Source organism: Euprymna scolopes, chromosome 38 (genome assembly GCF_053919585.1).
Source record: "Euprymna scolopes isolate OS-2025 chromosome 38, ASM5391958v1, whole genome shotgun sequence".
Taxonomy (NCBI): domain Eukaryota; kingdom Metazoa; phylum Mollusca; class Cephalopoda; order Sepiida; family Sepiolidae; genus Euprymna; species Euprymna scolopes.
In genome coordinates this window covers 83,209,012-83,224,372 of record NC_136519.1, presented here as the reverse complement: position 1 = coordinate 83,224,372, position 15,361 = coordinate 83,209,012, and the positions used below count along the sequence as shown (strand labels likewise).

Sequence of the window (15,361 nt, the reverse complement as noted above, 5' to 3'; positions counted from 1 at the left end):
TATTAGCATATGAATGTTATAGCAATGAATATGAATTTGCTGAAAACGGCTTTTATTTGCTTGTATTGAAACAGCAATGAAAAATAGTCAGAAAAGCAAAACAAGTTTTTTTTTTATGCAAAAAGTTCAAAAATGGGGAACAAAACTTTTTTAAATAAAAGAATAAATTAAAAATCAATGATTTAAAAAGACATTAAAAAATATGGAGAGATTAAGTATTTTCAAGACAAAATGATGACAGGAGACAATGTTCCCATAAGTAGATTCAGATTAAAATCCAAAATGTGTGTAATCCAAGTTTGTAGAAAAATCCGTTTGCAAGCAGTTGAGGAATAAAGATTATTTTGAATCATAAAGTTTTTTTTTTTTTTCACTTATGGATAATTTAGCCGGCATAACAACTCTTATGTCTGCCAATTATGGTTTTAAGTAATAAGGGAAAAAAACAATTAAATAGACGATATGTTTAAAATAAAACTGGAGATGATATGTTTAAAATAAAATAGCGATCACATTCAAACATAAGCGACATATATATATATATATATATATATTTAATAATATATTAAATCGAAAAGTAAAGATTAAGTTCAGAAGCCAAAAGCTGAATATAAATAATATATTAATATATATAATATATTAATGGATATATTATAAAACTTGAATATAAATATTAATAATATATTAATGGATGTAAAATAAAGCTTTAATATAAATATTAATAATATATTAATGGATATAAAATAAAACTTTAATATAAATATCAATAATATATTAATGAATATAAAATAAAACTCTAATATAAATATTAATAATATATTAATGAATATAAAATAAAACTTGAATATAAATATTAATAATATATTAATGGATATCAAATAAAAATTTAATATAAATATTAATAATATATTAATGAATATAAAATAAAACTTGAATATAAATATTAATAATATATTAATGGATATAAAATAAAACTTGAATATAAATATTAATAATATATTAATGGATATAAAATAAAACTTTAATATAAATATTAATAATATATTAATGAATATAAAATAAAATTTGAATATAAATATTAATAATATATTAATGGATATAAAATAAAACTTTAATATAAATATTAATAATATATTAATGGATATAAAATAAAACTTGAATATAAATATTAATAATATATTAATGGGTATAAAATAAAACCAAATATAAATATTAATAATATATTAATGGATATAAAATAAAACTTTAATATGAATATTAATAATATATTAATGGATATAAAATAAAACTTGAATATAAATATTAATAATATATTAATGGGTATAAAATAAAACCAAATATAAATATTAATAATATATTAATGAATATAAAATAAAACTTTAATATACATATTAATAATATATTAATGGATATCAAATAAAACTTGAATATAAATATTAATAATATATTAATGGATATCAAATAAAACTTGAATATAAATATTAATAATATATTAATGGATATAAAATAAAATTTTAATATAAATATTAATAATATATTAATGGATATAAAATAAAACTTGAATATAGATATTAATAATATATTAATGGATATAAAATAAAACTTTAATATAAATATTAATAATATATTAATGGATATAAAATAAAACTTGAATATAAATATTAATAATATATTAATGGATATAAAATAAAACTTTAATATAAATATTAATAATATATTAATGGATATAAAATAAAACTTGAATATAAATATTAATAATATATTAATGGATATAAAATAAAACTTGAATATAAATATTAATAATATATTAATGGATATCAAATAAAACTTTAATATAAATATTAATAATATATTAATGAATATAAAATAAAACTTTAATATGAATATTAATAATATATTAATGGATATCAAATAAAACTTTAATATAAATATTAATAATATATTAATGAATATAAAATAAAACTTTAATATGAATATTAATAATATATTAATGGATATAAAATAAAACTTTAATATAAATATTAATAATATATTAATGGATATAAAATAAAACTTTAATATAAATATTAATAATATATTAATGAATATAAAATAAAACTTTAATATGAATATTAATAATATATTAATGGATATAAAATAAAACTTTAATATAAATATTAATAATATATTAATGGATATCAAATAAAACTTTAATATAAATATTAATAATATATTAATGAATATAAAATAAAACTTTAATATGAATATTAATAATATATTAATGGATATAAAATAAAACTTGAATATAAATATTAATAATATATTAATGGATATAAAATAAAACTTGAATATAAATATTAATAATATATTAATGGATATCAAATAAAACTTTAATATAAATATTAATAATATATTAATGAATATAAAATAAAACTTTAATATGAATATTAATAATATATTAATGGATATAAAATAAAACTTTAATATAAATATTAATAATATATTAATGAATATAAAATAAAACTTTAATATGAATATTAATAATATATTAATGGATATAAAATAAAACTTGAATATAAATATTAATAATATATTAATGGATATCAAATAAAACTTTAATATAAATATTAATAATATATTAATGAATATAAAATAAAACTTTAATATGAATATTAATAATATATTAATGGATATCAAATAAAACTTTAATATAAATATTAATAATATATTAATGAATATAAAATAAAACTTTAATATGAATATTAATAATATATTAATGGATATAAAATAAAACTTTAATATAAATATTAATAATATATTAATGGATATAAAATAAAACTTTAATATAAATATTAATAATATATTAATGGATATCAAATAAAACTTTAATATAAATATTAATAATATATTAATGAATATAAAATAAAACTTTAATATAAATATTAATAATATATTAATGGATATCAAATAAAACTTTAATATAAATATTAATAATATATTAATGAATATAAAATAAAACTTTAATATGAATATTAATAATATATTAATGGATATAAAATAAAACTTTAATATAAATATTAATAATATATTAATGGATATAAAATAAAACTTTAATATAAATATTAATAATATATTAATGAATATAAAATAAAACTTTAATATAAATATTAATAATATATTAATGGATATAAAATAAAACTTGAATATAAATATTAATAATATATTAATGGATATAAAATAAAACTTTAATATAAATATTAATAATATATTAATGGATATAAAATAAAACTTGAATATAAATATTAATAATATATTAATGGGTATAAAATAAAACCAAATATAAATATTAATAATATATTAATGGATATAAAATAAAACTTTAATATGAATATTAATAATATATTAATGGATATAAAATAAAACTTGAATATAAATATTAATAATATATTAATGGGTATAAAATAAAACCAAATATAAATATTAATAATATATTAATGAATATAAAATAAAACTTTAATATACATATTAATAATATATTAATGGATATCAAATAAAACTTGAATATAAATATTAATAATATATTAATGGGTATAAAATAAAACTTTAATATAAATATTAATAATATATTAATGGATATAAAATAAAACTTGAATATAAATATTAATAATATATTAATGGGTATAAAATAAAACCAAATATAAATATTAATAATATATTAATGGATATAAAATAAAACTTGAATATAAATATTAATAATATATTAATGGATATAAAATAAAACTTTAATATAAATATTAATAATATATTAATGGATATAAAATAAAACTTTAATATAAATATTAATAATATATTAATGGATATAAAATAAAACTTGAATATAAATATTAATAATATATTAATGGATATAAAATAAAACTTGAATATAAATATTAATAATATATTAATGGATATAAAATAAAACTTGAATATAAATATTAATAATATATTAATGGATATAAAATAAAACTTTAATATAAATATTAATAATATATTAATGGATATAAAATAAAACTTGAATATAAATATTAATAATATATTAATGGATATAAAATAAAACTTGAATATAAATATTAATAATATATTAATGGATATAAAATAAAACTTTAATATAAATATTAATAATATATTAATGGATATAAAATAAAACTTGAATATAAATATTAATAATATATTAATGGATATAAAATAAAACTTGAATATAAATATTAATAATATATTAATGGATATCAAATAAAACTTTAATATAAATATTAATAATATATTAATGAATATAAAATAAAACTTTAATATGAATATTAATAATATATTAATGGATATAAAATAAAACTTGAATATAAATATTAATAATATATTAATGGGTATAAAATAAAACCAAATATAAATATTAATAATATATTAATGAATATAAAATAAAACTTTAATATACATATTAATAATATATTAATGGGTATAAAATAAAACCAAATATAAATATTAATAATATATTAATGGATATAAAATAAAACTTTAATATGAATATTAATAATATATTAATGGATATCAAATAAAACTTTAATATAAATATTAATAATATATTAATGAATATAAAATAAAACTTTAATATACATATTAATAATATATTAATGGGTATAAAATAAAACCAAATATAAATATTAATAATATATTAATGAATATAAAATAAAACTTTAATATAAATATTAATAATATATTAATGGATATCAAATAAAACTTTAATATGAATATTAATAATATATTAATGGATATCAAATAAAACTTTAATATAAATATTAATAATATATTAATGGATATCAAATAAAACTTGAATATAAATATTAATAATATATTAATGGATATCAAATAAAACTTTAATATAAATATTATTTATACAGTAATCCAAATCAAATAAAAATAAATACAACCAAAATCAGAAATATAGAACACAAATTTTAATTTAAGATTGTAAATTATATATACATTCAATATATTTTATTTAAGTATCCTGTTGGACAATAAATTCATGTAAAATATAATTTACAGTCTTAAATTTGTTTTATATATATATATATATATATATATATATATATATATATATATATATATATATATATATATATATATATATCATCTTCATGCAGTCTGTAAGCCTTGACAATGACTAGTCGGGGCCTCGATACTTTATCCCTCGGTGTTGGCATAGTTCTCTTTGTGCGAAACGTCCGGTCACAGGCACTGCATATGTGGGTGTCAGGATTGTGTCATTGATAGTGTCCAAGCTCTAAGGTTTCTCCAATCTTTCTCTCTATTTCTTCCTTCCCTTTATGGAGACTCTTCCGCCAGCTACTCCTTTCTTTGGCTTGTTCCTCCCAACTCTCGACATTGATGTTGAATGTACTTCAGGTGCCGCTTTGTCACATCTTTGTAGTGAAGCTTCTGACCTACCTTGTGGGTTCCATTTTCCAGTTCCCCATAGAAGATCATCTTTGGAATCCAGTTGTCTTCAATTCTGGCAATGTGCCCGGTCTGTCATAGTAGCAAGGATAGCTTCCACGCTATTTAGGTTTGCTCTCCTGAGAACTTCCACGTTTGATTATATATATATATATATATATATATATATATATATATATATATATATATTGTCATAGTTCAAAGGCCTTGGGAAGAAAACTGAGACCCCCCCCCCCGAAGTGGACGCAAGTCAAATAGGAGACATAAGTCTATGACAGAAGCGAAAAAGAAAAAAAAAAGAAAGAGAATCAGTCAGGATTTGCACATCGGCAATGGAGGCGATGTTTTTGTTTTCTTGGCTCTTAGAATGAGTAAGATGATACCTTAAAAAGGAAAGAACGTTGTACGGTTGACTCTGAGTTAGCCATGAAGGGCAACGAATGTTTCTCCCTTTTTTGTTACTGGGCCCCAAAAAGAAAAGGAACGGAAAAGATAATGAAACATTAAAAAGAAAAGAAAAAAAGGAAACGTTATATGCGGTAACATATTATCCCGAAATGGAAATAATAAGAATACGTGATTGGACTCACATGAAAAACAGGTTTGTGAATCTCTCCTTCTCTGTTTCCCCACCCAAAAAGACTTTTAAACAAACTATTGAGCCCATCTCGGGACTAATCTCTCCCTTTCTCCTCTGGAATTAATGGTGACCGCTCTATCTTTTCTGTCATCAACAAACTCTTTTCTTTTGCCACTTTCAATCCTGGGTTATTTTCTTGATTGTTTGTTTATTTGTTTTTATGCATAATAAAAAGATAAATAAAGTCCATATAAAAGAAAAAAATATATAAAAATATATTAACTATATTTCTGCTTCCGACCTCATCATTATTGAATTTTTTTTTTCCTTTGCCGCCTGTTTGCATGCTCGTTACTGACTGTTTTGATTAGAGACTCTGGAAAATTCGATAGATGATTAAATTTACTTACACTCGCATGGATTGGGAACTAGTCAAGAGCCGGGTGCATGCACTAACCCTAAGTCTGTGTGCTGAGAAAGTTACTGCTGTGCATTTAAACCCGGACCAAGGATGTAACAATATATATATATATATAACTACTTAATTTACTCACATAAAATTAATATACGAAAGTATAAATTTATGCGTAAACTTTAAGTATTTACTTCAAAAGTGCTCAATACGAAAAAAAACCCAAATAACAAGAAATATTACGTAGGCATGACTTCCTTAGATTTCAAAACCCGATACTATGACCACAAAAGTACATTCAACAATAAAAAACACAGTATAAAAACAACACTAGCGAATAAATACTGGGAACTCAAAGAAAGCGGACATTCGCCGGTAGTTGAATGGAAAATATTAAGACAAGCTACCACGTGTAGGCATCTAGACGACCTATGTAGATTATGCCTTCATGAAAAATTTGCTATCCTGTACTTTAAAGAACTCCAACATCTATTAAACTGTAGAAGAGAAATAGCAAATAACTGTGTTCACAAAAGAAAATTTACTCTAGGATTGCGATACAAAATAGTTTTAAAACTAACAAAAACAATAGAAAATAAACAAATAAATTAAATAAACATGAATATACATAAACGATCACACATATATGTATGTATATATATGTGCATATATGTATGTACACATATATATATTTATATATAAACTAACAATAAAAAAAAAAAACACCACTAACCTAGTTTTAAAACAGATCCTTTGTCCGATAAAATGCATGCCCATTGGCTGATAGGAAGGGGCGCGGTGGATACTAGAAAGCTGATTGGCTAACTAAATCCTCAATAGAAAAAGAAGCATATAAAAACGATAATCAACTACAGAATTCGCGCATCAGCCTGAGGAATCCTAGAGTGGATGAAATGCCGAATATTCAGTGTAACTTGATCGCCATATATATTTTATAAATTACTATATATATATATATATATATATATATATATATATATATATATGTGTGTGTGTGTTTATGGAAAAATATGCTTATTGAATTATATTTCACCCTTTATTCACATCAATCCTTTTATGATGAAGCTCGATGTGTGTTAAATATTACTACAGAGCTTATAGAAATAAATATATTTTATAAATTACTATATATATATATATATATATATATATATATATATTATATTACTGTCATAAAACTTTTCTTTTGCACCTTCTTTTTAGGTTTCTAGTTTCAGATTTCTGTACCAAAATCTAATATTTCTTTCAGAAATTACACGTATAAACCACGATTGACCGGAACTCCTGGGGAGAAGGAATTGGTCGATCAACTCTACAACACGTGGAAAGAAAATGGTTTAGACAAAGTCATCATCACTCCATACAAAGTGCTCATGTCATATCCAGATCCCGCTCATCCAAATCAGGTAAATATCCTTTTTTGATAATGTACAAAGAAAATGGCCGCCGAGTTTGTTTATTTCTTTAAAAACTGAAACAGAAAGAAAACTTCCACATATGAATTATAAAATTGTACACAAATTTGTTTTGCTTAAAAAAGAGTTTTTTGGTTTTTTTTCATATTGAACAACAAAATCCATCTTTTGAACTTTTGTATCCCAACCCATCAATATGAACAAGACGAGCATGCGGGGTCCCACTCCACGAGTGAAAAATTTACTTTCACCATGACTAATATTTGTGCAAAATTTCAAAAAGATTCAACGAGTGGTTATTGAGAAAAGTGTGAACAAATAGGAGTGAATTACTAGGTCCAATCCCCCCTTTGTCAGGAACCAACAATGGTTATAACACTACTTCTATGCACCTGCATCCAATCTCGATATTCTAGTTACCATTATGTACTCCTTAACTTCTATTGGAATTTTCCACTTTTTCACTTAGTTTAGCTTTATGCAAAAAAATACCACTCGTAACACTATTTTTATATACCTGCATCCAATCTCGATACAGTAAGAACTAGTAATTGTCTGTTTTCATTTATTGAGATTGTCGGACTGACTTCCTCATCTTGGTTGTTATAGTCACGTTTCGGCCGTTTTGCCGTCCGGCCTTCATCAGGTGTTTTGTATCGAACTGGGGAACCGTTTGTTAGGAGTCTCGAACCCAACCCTTTATTATTATTATGGGGGTACCGTGTTCGGACTCCAGCTAGGCTCTGGGACATAGTTGCTGATTCTCTGCTTTGAATGTTACTTTTTCACTGCCTTCGTTCATAGTGACATATAGCCGAGTGGTCCTAGACGTTACAGTTACCCAAAGGTGCTGAGTTCAATGAAGGCAGTAAAAAAGTAACATTCAAAACAGAGAATCAGCAACTATGTCCCAGAGCCTAGCTGGAGTCCGAACACGGTACCCCCATAATAATAATAAAGGGTTGGGTTCGAGACTCCTAACAAGCGGTTCCCCAGTTCGATACAAAACACCTGATGAAGGCCGGACGGCAAAACGGCCGAAACGTTGTGACTATAACAACCAAGATGAGGAAGTCAGTCCGACAATCTCAATCAACAGTAAGAACTATTATGTAGCCCTTAACTACTAACGGAATTTTCCACTTTAGAGCTTACTCTAGCTTCACACAAAAATACCGTTTGTAACATTATTTTTACATATTTGCATCTTATCTCAATATCGTAGCCCTTAACTTCTAACGGAATTTTCCAATTTTCTGCTTACTTTAGCCTCCTGCAAAAAAATACTATTTTTACGTACTCGTATCCAATCTCGATATCGTAGTTACTATTACGTAGCCCTTAACTTCTAACGGAATTTTCCACTTTTCTGCTTACTTTAGCCCCATGCAAAAAAAAATACCGTTTGTAACACTGTTTTTACGTACCTACATCCAATTTTGATTTTGTAGTTACTATTACGTAGCCCTTAACTTCTAACCGAATTTTCAACTTTTCTGCTTACTCTAGCCTCATGCTAAAAACTACCGTTTGTAACACTATTTTTGCATACTAGCGTCCAATCTTGCTACATAAATATCAAATTCAATTTTTGTTTCATTTTCCAGGTTCAAATTTTGGATAAAAATAAATCTCCATTATTTACGTCGCAGCCTTATGAGAAAAACTTATCACCAGAAGATTCTTCATTCAAGTTGGTGCCCCCTTATAATTCGTTCAGTCCGAGTGGGTTCCCAGAGGTGAGTCCTTATCACATTGACCATAACTTTTTATTTTTATTTACTTGGGAGTCACCACTTGGGCCGAATACCACTCAAGGATAAGAGTTAATGCATGTAAGGTGGTAGTTTAGTAATCGTTAATGGTGTGAATTGGGTAGAATTTTATTATTTATGGGGGGAGCTCAACAAGAATTTGTTTACATTGGATTTGAAGGCTACTATGTTGTATTCAACTGGGAAGTAGGTCAGCATAACAGTATTCCACAGGTGAGCAGTTCTAGGAAAGAAGTTTTATTCATGGAATTCAAACTGTGGAGGTGTCATTTAAGAACAATTCTTTATCTTGCTCTGTTTTTTTTATTTCCATGTTCTTAATCTTGCTCGCTTCCAGTTTCCCCAAATATTCAGATATTGTAGAGGACCAGGCTATATATAAATCCTAATCCCGTTACAAAAGAAAATAATGAAATGAATGGAATGAAGGAAACAAAGACTCAATTGCTGGATAAGATAAATGTGTCATTTATTTACTGTTGAAAGAATGAATGTTTTAGATATAACGTGTTCATGTCCGCGCGGGTGTAACCATCGTTTGTTGCGGGACTGGTGTTGTAGAAAGAAAAGAAAAGGAAATGTGTGTTCATCTCACTATCGTTTGTTCGCGCGTGGGAAGAGAAGTGAGTAACGTAGTGAAAAATGGGAATGATAGTCCAGCGTGTAGACAAAGAAAAGGATAGAGAGTTGACATCAGTTAAACTGTGCGCCATGTTAGAAGTCAGCTACACGGTGGTGTTCTCTGGCACAAGTAGTAGATAGAGAAAGAGTGAGAATGTCAATCCAGTTCATGGAGAGAGAAAAGCGTATAAAGTTTACATACGGTCTGTTAGCTTTTTGTCCCACATAGTAACAAATGACGCGTGTGCGGGCCAGCCGAAACGGTGGCAGCTGGTGCGCCGACCACTCACCTCAGAAGCTAGTCCGAAAAGGGAGAAGCCGCTTATTGCTCTTTCTTTTATAGGTGTTTCCGTTGGTCTTTTGCGCATGTGTGGATTTCCTTTGAAAGGGAAGTGACGCTGTCTATGTGTACGAACATGTGCGTACGTTAAATTTCTTGAAATATGCTCCCGTTGTTAAAATATACTATGTATGAAAGTTTATTGCTTGATCTCCATGGCCGGGTTTATAAAATTTATTTTGAAACTTATCCCGTACTTCATTATTTTTTACTCCTTGAATACATGCAATTATGACAAATTGTCTTTTTTCTGTATTCCTCATTTATACGTTCTGAAAATTTTGGCGGTGAAATCTTGCCCCATTCTGCACATTCTCTTAGATCCCTATTATAATCACTTATTTCAAGGATGACAAAACTCATTTAACGCGTGTGTGTATACACGTGAATGCGAGTGTATATACGCGAACGTGAATATATGTACGTGTGTGGACGTGGGCACGTATGTTTGTGGGCGCGTATGTTTGTGTGCGTGTATGTATATGACAAGTAATATAGCTTGAAATGTGAACGCGTATTTTTGTGTGAGACTAGAAAAGGCTCGCGCAACAGTCAGAGAGTTGGTTATATAGAGGTTGTAGCTAGTCGAGTGTTTTTTATGAAAGTTTGGCAAAGGAGGACCACAGTTTGAGTACTTGCCATGAAAATAACAATTAATGTAAACTAGTTGTATTTCTTTTTCTTTTTCTTTTTTTTTAATGGAAATCACTAGAGACAAGCGATTTGATGAAAAAAGCTATCAGGTTGACAAAGTTTTTGTGGTTTTTAACTTTTAAATTCAGATAAACATATCTCGGCTCAAACAAAAATGTATTGATCGAAATAAGCACCATAAGAATCAACACACGGTTACCAACACAAAACAAATGCCAGTAACGTAAAAATCTTGCATTCTGGTGGCGATGAAGTCGCTGAAGGCGTTTTTGATATCGCTTAAGTTTTTTAAGCGTTTCTCATGCAGAAGATTACTGAAATGATTGAAAAAGAGGAAGTCAGTAGGTGAGAGGTCTGGAGAGTATGGTGGATGAGGCAGAGTTTCGTATTCCAATTCGTTCAGGGTCAGTTTAGCAATGTGTGGTCGGGCATTGTTGTAGAGGAGAATTGGGCTTTTTCTATTGACTAATGCTGGGTGTTGTTGCCAAAGTTTCTGACGTAGCTCATCCAATTGTTGAAAAGATGAAGACTATAAGTAGGATAAAAACAGCAGTATTACAATAAGATATCAAAACAGTTCTTTCAGCTGATACCATATTCGTAGTGGTCGGTTTCTTTTTTTTTTTTTTTTTACTTGATCGTGGAATTGTATTTATCTACAAAAGATCTAATTTGTGTATTTTTTAAACATCCATTTTAATCAACTCCCTATTTGTTTTTATTTTTTTTCGTTTTCTTATGGGATGATCATCTTTAGTTAACTATAACGTGTAATTATATTCATGCAGATATTCTATATGAGTTATACGTAATAATTGTGTAAACAGGTTATAGTAAATACAAACCTCTTTCTATATATTATATGTTTAAAAGATTTTGCCTAACAAACTCCGCTATCAGTTTTTTGTCTACAGACATGAAATTTCATATATAGAGTATTCGAAACCATGTCAAACTTTATATTTGGGTTTCAGCTAGTGAAAATCAGGGCAAAAATTTAAAAAAAAATGGAATTTGCCAGGTGATAGTCGAACGAATTTCAAATATGCATGCATAACGTAATAGCTATTGTTTCATGTTTTAATTTTTAGCGTTGCAGCAAATATGTCTTCATAGTTCAGGCATTAACGTCAAAGGAAAAAGTGAATCATAAGCTAAACGTTTTGGTTTCAATTATCGGTGGTGGAGTCATTTTATTTTTTATTTAACTTTTTAAAACATTACTATATATTGGGTCCAATATAATCTATATATATAAAAGCGAAAATGCGTTTTTATGTATGTCCGCAAAAAGCTTTTTTCGTCGGCCTTCTTGGTCACTCATTCTTAAAACTTTTTATATCACATCTAAATTGTAATATCTACGACTTAACAACAGGGGTCGCCCGTCTATTTAATTTGCCCTATTTTGAAAAGCTAAATATTCCACATTTTTCGATCACCGCCTGTGGATTCGGCTTTTTCATATAATAAAAACAAAACTAATTCGAAGCTTTACACATCGTTCCCGGCACGATCGCTGGGAACGTCCAAAAGCAATCAGCTTTTTATCAATGTGACGTTTCTCCTTATATCAGACAATTGCTATTCAATTTGGACGATCCCCTTTTTATGGGGAGCTGGTCCCCTCCCCCAACATCTTGGGAAAACAAAAAAAAAAAAAATGGTCTGCAGTAAATAAAATATTGCCCCCCCGCCCCCCCCCCCCCGCAGTCAAAGTTGACCTCATTAAGTCATTAAGTACGGGCACCTGCTAATTCTTAATACTTAAATAAATTCAAACATCTTTCCGTTACTATTTCTTGCTGGCGCACGTTTTTTTTCACACTGTATTTTCCAACTTCGCCTCAAGGTTTCGGGTTCGATCCTTCCTACTTACCTACCAAATCGTTTTTTTTAAAACTCCCCCCACCCGGCCAATGATTTTTTATTATTCTTTTGTTTTGATTTACCCAAAAGCACACACACCTATAAACACCCGGGTAACCCCACTAGTATAATAATAAATGCAAAATCTGCATCTAAAGAGATGAGTATTGGCTGAAGAGAACTTGATATGGGTATCTAAAACGGTCCCTAATTATAGTATTTGAAACCGACGGTACCAATGACTTATCTCATCTAAAACTTTCTGTAAACAAGATATAAATTAGCCGCTCTTATTATTGAATTTTCCTTAATCCAGCACTCTACTGGATTTCTTTTTCCCAACAAAATAATTATGCTTTGCTTTGGAAAATCATTACTATATATTAGGTACAACATAATAATCTATACGAAATCTGAATAAATTAAAATATCATATTTAAGCGTATTTTATGACCGGCCAGCACCAGGTGGCCTGCCAGTATGTATATCAAAGTTGCCTTCTCTGTATGTATGTGGAGCGTTCTCTACCAAACTACTCTATCACTTTTTGGTCTTGAAACTTGATATATAGAAGATTTGAACCTGTGGAACAAGTTCAGTTTGGTTTTTAGTTGGTAAAAATTGCTGCTGAAGGGTCAAAATTGAAAGAAAATTGGAACTTGGCTGGCGTAAGTCAACTAAAACGTGCATCTTCTACGCATGCGCAAATATACAGTTGTGTGTTTAACAGTGTTATTTTTAAAGTTTTGATATGCATATGGATTTAGCTCAGATGATAACGAATAACACTGGAGAGCTACATGCTTTGCTTTCGACTCTAGCTGATGGCACCAAAGTCTTTTTTTTCTTTTTCTTTTTTTTTTTTAAACTTTTGAAATCACTGCTATATATTGGGTACAATATAATAATCAATATATACAGCATAATCATGTTGACACACCGGTTATCGCCAGATCACTGAAGTTAAGCAACAATGAGCCTGGCCTACCACATGGGTGACCGTTTGGGAAAGCTAGGTGCTATGTAGGGTGTCAGTAAGGCGCTCCCTTCTCTTCGTTAGTCTGTGGGAGACCCTTGAGCAAGGTCGAGAACCCATTTCGACCTCCCGATCAAGGTGACTGATATAATACGGAAGCAGGAATAATTTTGTTCATGATTTCGTATCTTGTTGTGTTGGGCAGAAGATTCGTGTTGCAATATTTCTGATAATTAATGGTTGGGAGATTCTATTCATAATCGCAATGTATGCAGCCATGGGAAATAAACATTGCAACAAATTCAAACTTACAGATCATAAGCTCCTTCTAACCATTTTTGGGTCTAAAAAAAAGGACTACCAACATTTACGGCCAACTGATGGGAAACCAGTTTATTGAATTATGATTTTTGATAATTAATGGGGTATGCTCTCTCAGAGTTGGGAGATTCTATTTATAAACGATGCCGCTAGGAATAGACAAATCAAATTAATTCATGCTCTGCTATAAACCAATCAGAAACCAGAATTGCTCCATAAAAAATTTTTTTTAGCATTCCAGCACATAATTTTTTTGTGCCAACATGAGAAGGATCTTTTGCTTATTGGCTGCAAAATTATAAAGTCCAGGACCTGTACAGAACAGCTACCCACTGATCATTCTTCATATCCAGGACTTGTATAGAATAGCTACCCAACAGAAACTCTTCTGAAATTAAACATGGTTTCCAATTCAAGACTTTGGATACAGTAGTCAGGTCAATTGCCTAGTATGGGTACTGCTCTCACAGAAAGAAACTTTAACCTACTATCTGTACAACTACAAAGAAAGCTATAGCAATACATTTTTTTTTTTTTTTTACACAGTGAATCACCACTTATCAAGGCCCGGAAGCCACTAAGAGATAAGGGTTATTGCAAGTACATTACGTTAGTGTGGAGATTTGATGAAGTGTTTACTTAAGGGGGCGGTTCATTAGGAATTTGATAACGTTGGACTTGAAGACATCCAAGTTGTAGTCAGGTGGGAAGCAGGCAGATGGAACAGAGTTCCACAGGCGTGCAGTTCTAAGAAAGCTTTGTTCATGGAATCCACGTTTTGATTTAGGCACAGATAAAGAGTGGGGGAAATTTTTGACAGTGAATTCAGCTAGATGGGTGTTTTTCGTGAAAGATTGGCAAGGGGGGACCAGAGATTGGAGTTCAGACGAGCACCTGCCATGGAAATAACG

General features: G+C 27.5%; 1 protein-coding gene across 7 annotated transcripts in view; it reads left to right on the top strand.

The window, feature by feature from the left end:
• The window catches only part of LOC145263231 (N-acetylated-alpha-linked acidic dipeptidase 2-like), a 544,830-nt gene that overhangs the window by 447,618 nt on the left and 81,851 nt on the right, over positions 1–15,361 (top strand). For all 7 annotated transcript variants that reach the window (XM_080120318.1, XM_080120321.1, XM_080120317.1 and 4 more), the window contains exons 5-6: positions 7,729–7,885; positions 9,502–9,633. In XM_080120318.1, the coding sequence (XP_079976444.1) occupies positions 7,729–7,885; positions 9,502–9,633 (289 nt within the window). The remainder of the gene's footprint in view (positions 1–7,728; positions 7,886–9,501; positions 9,634–15,361) is intronic.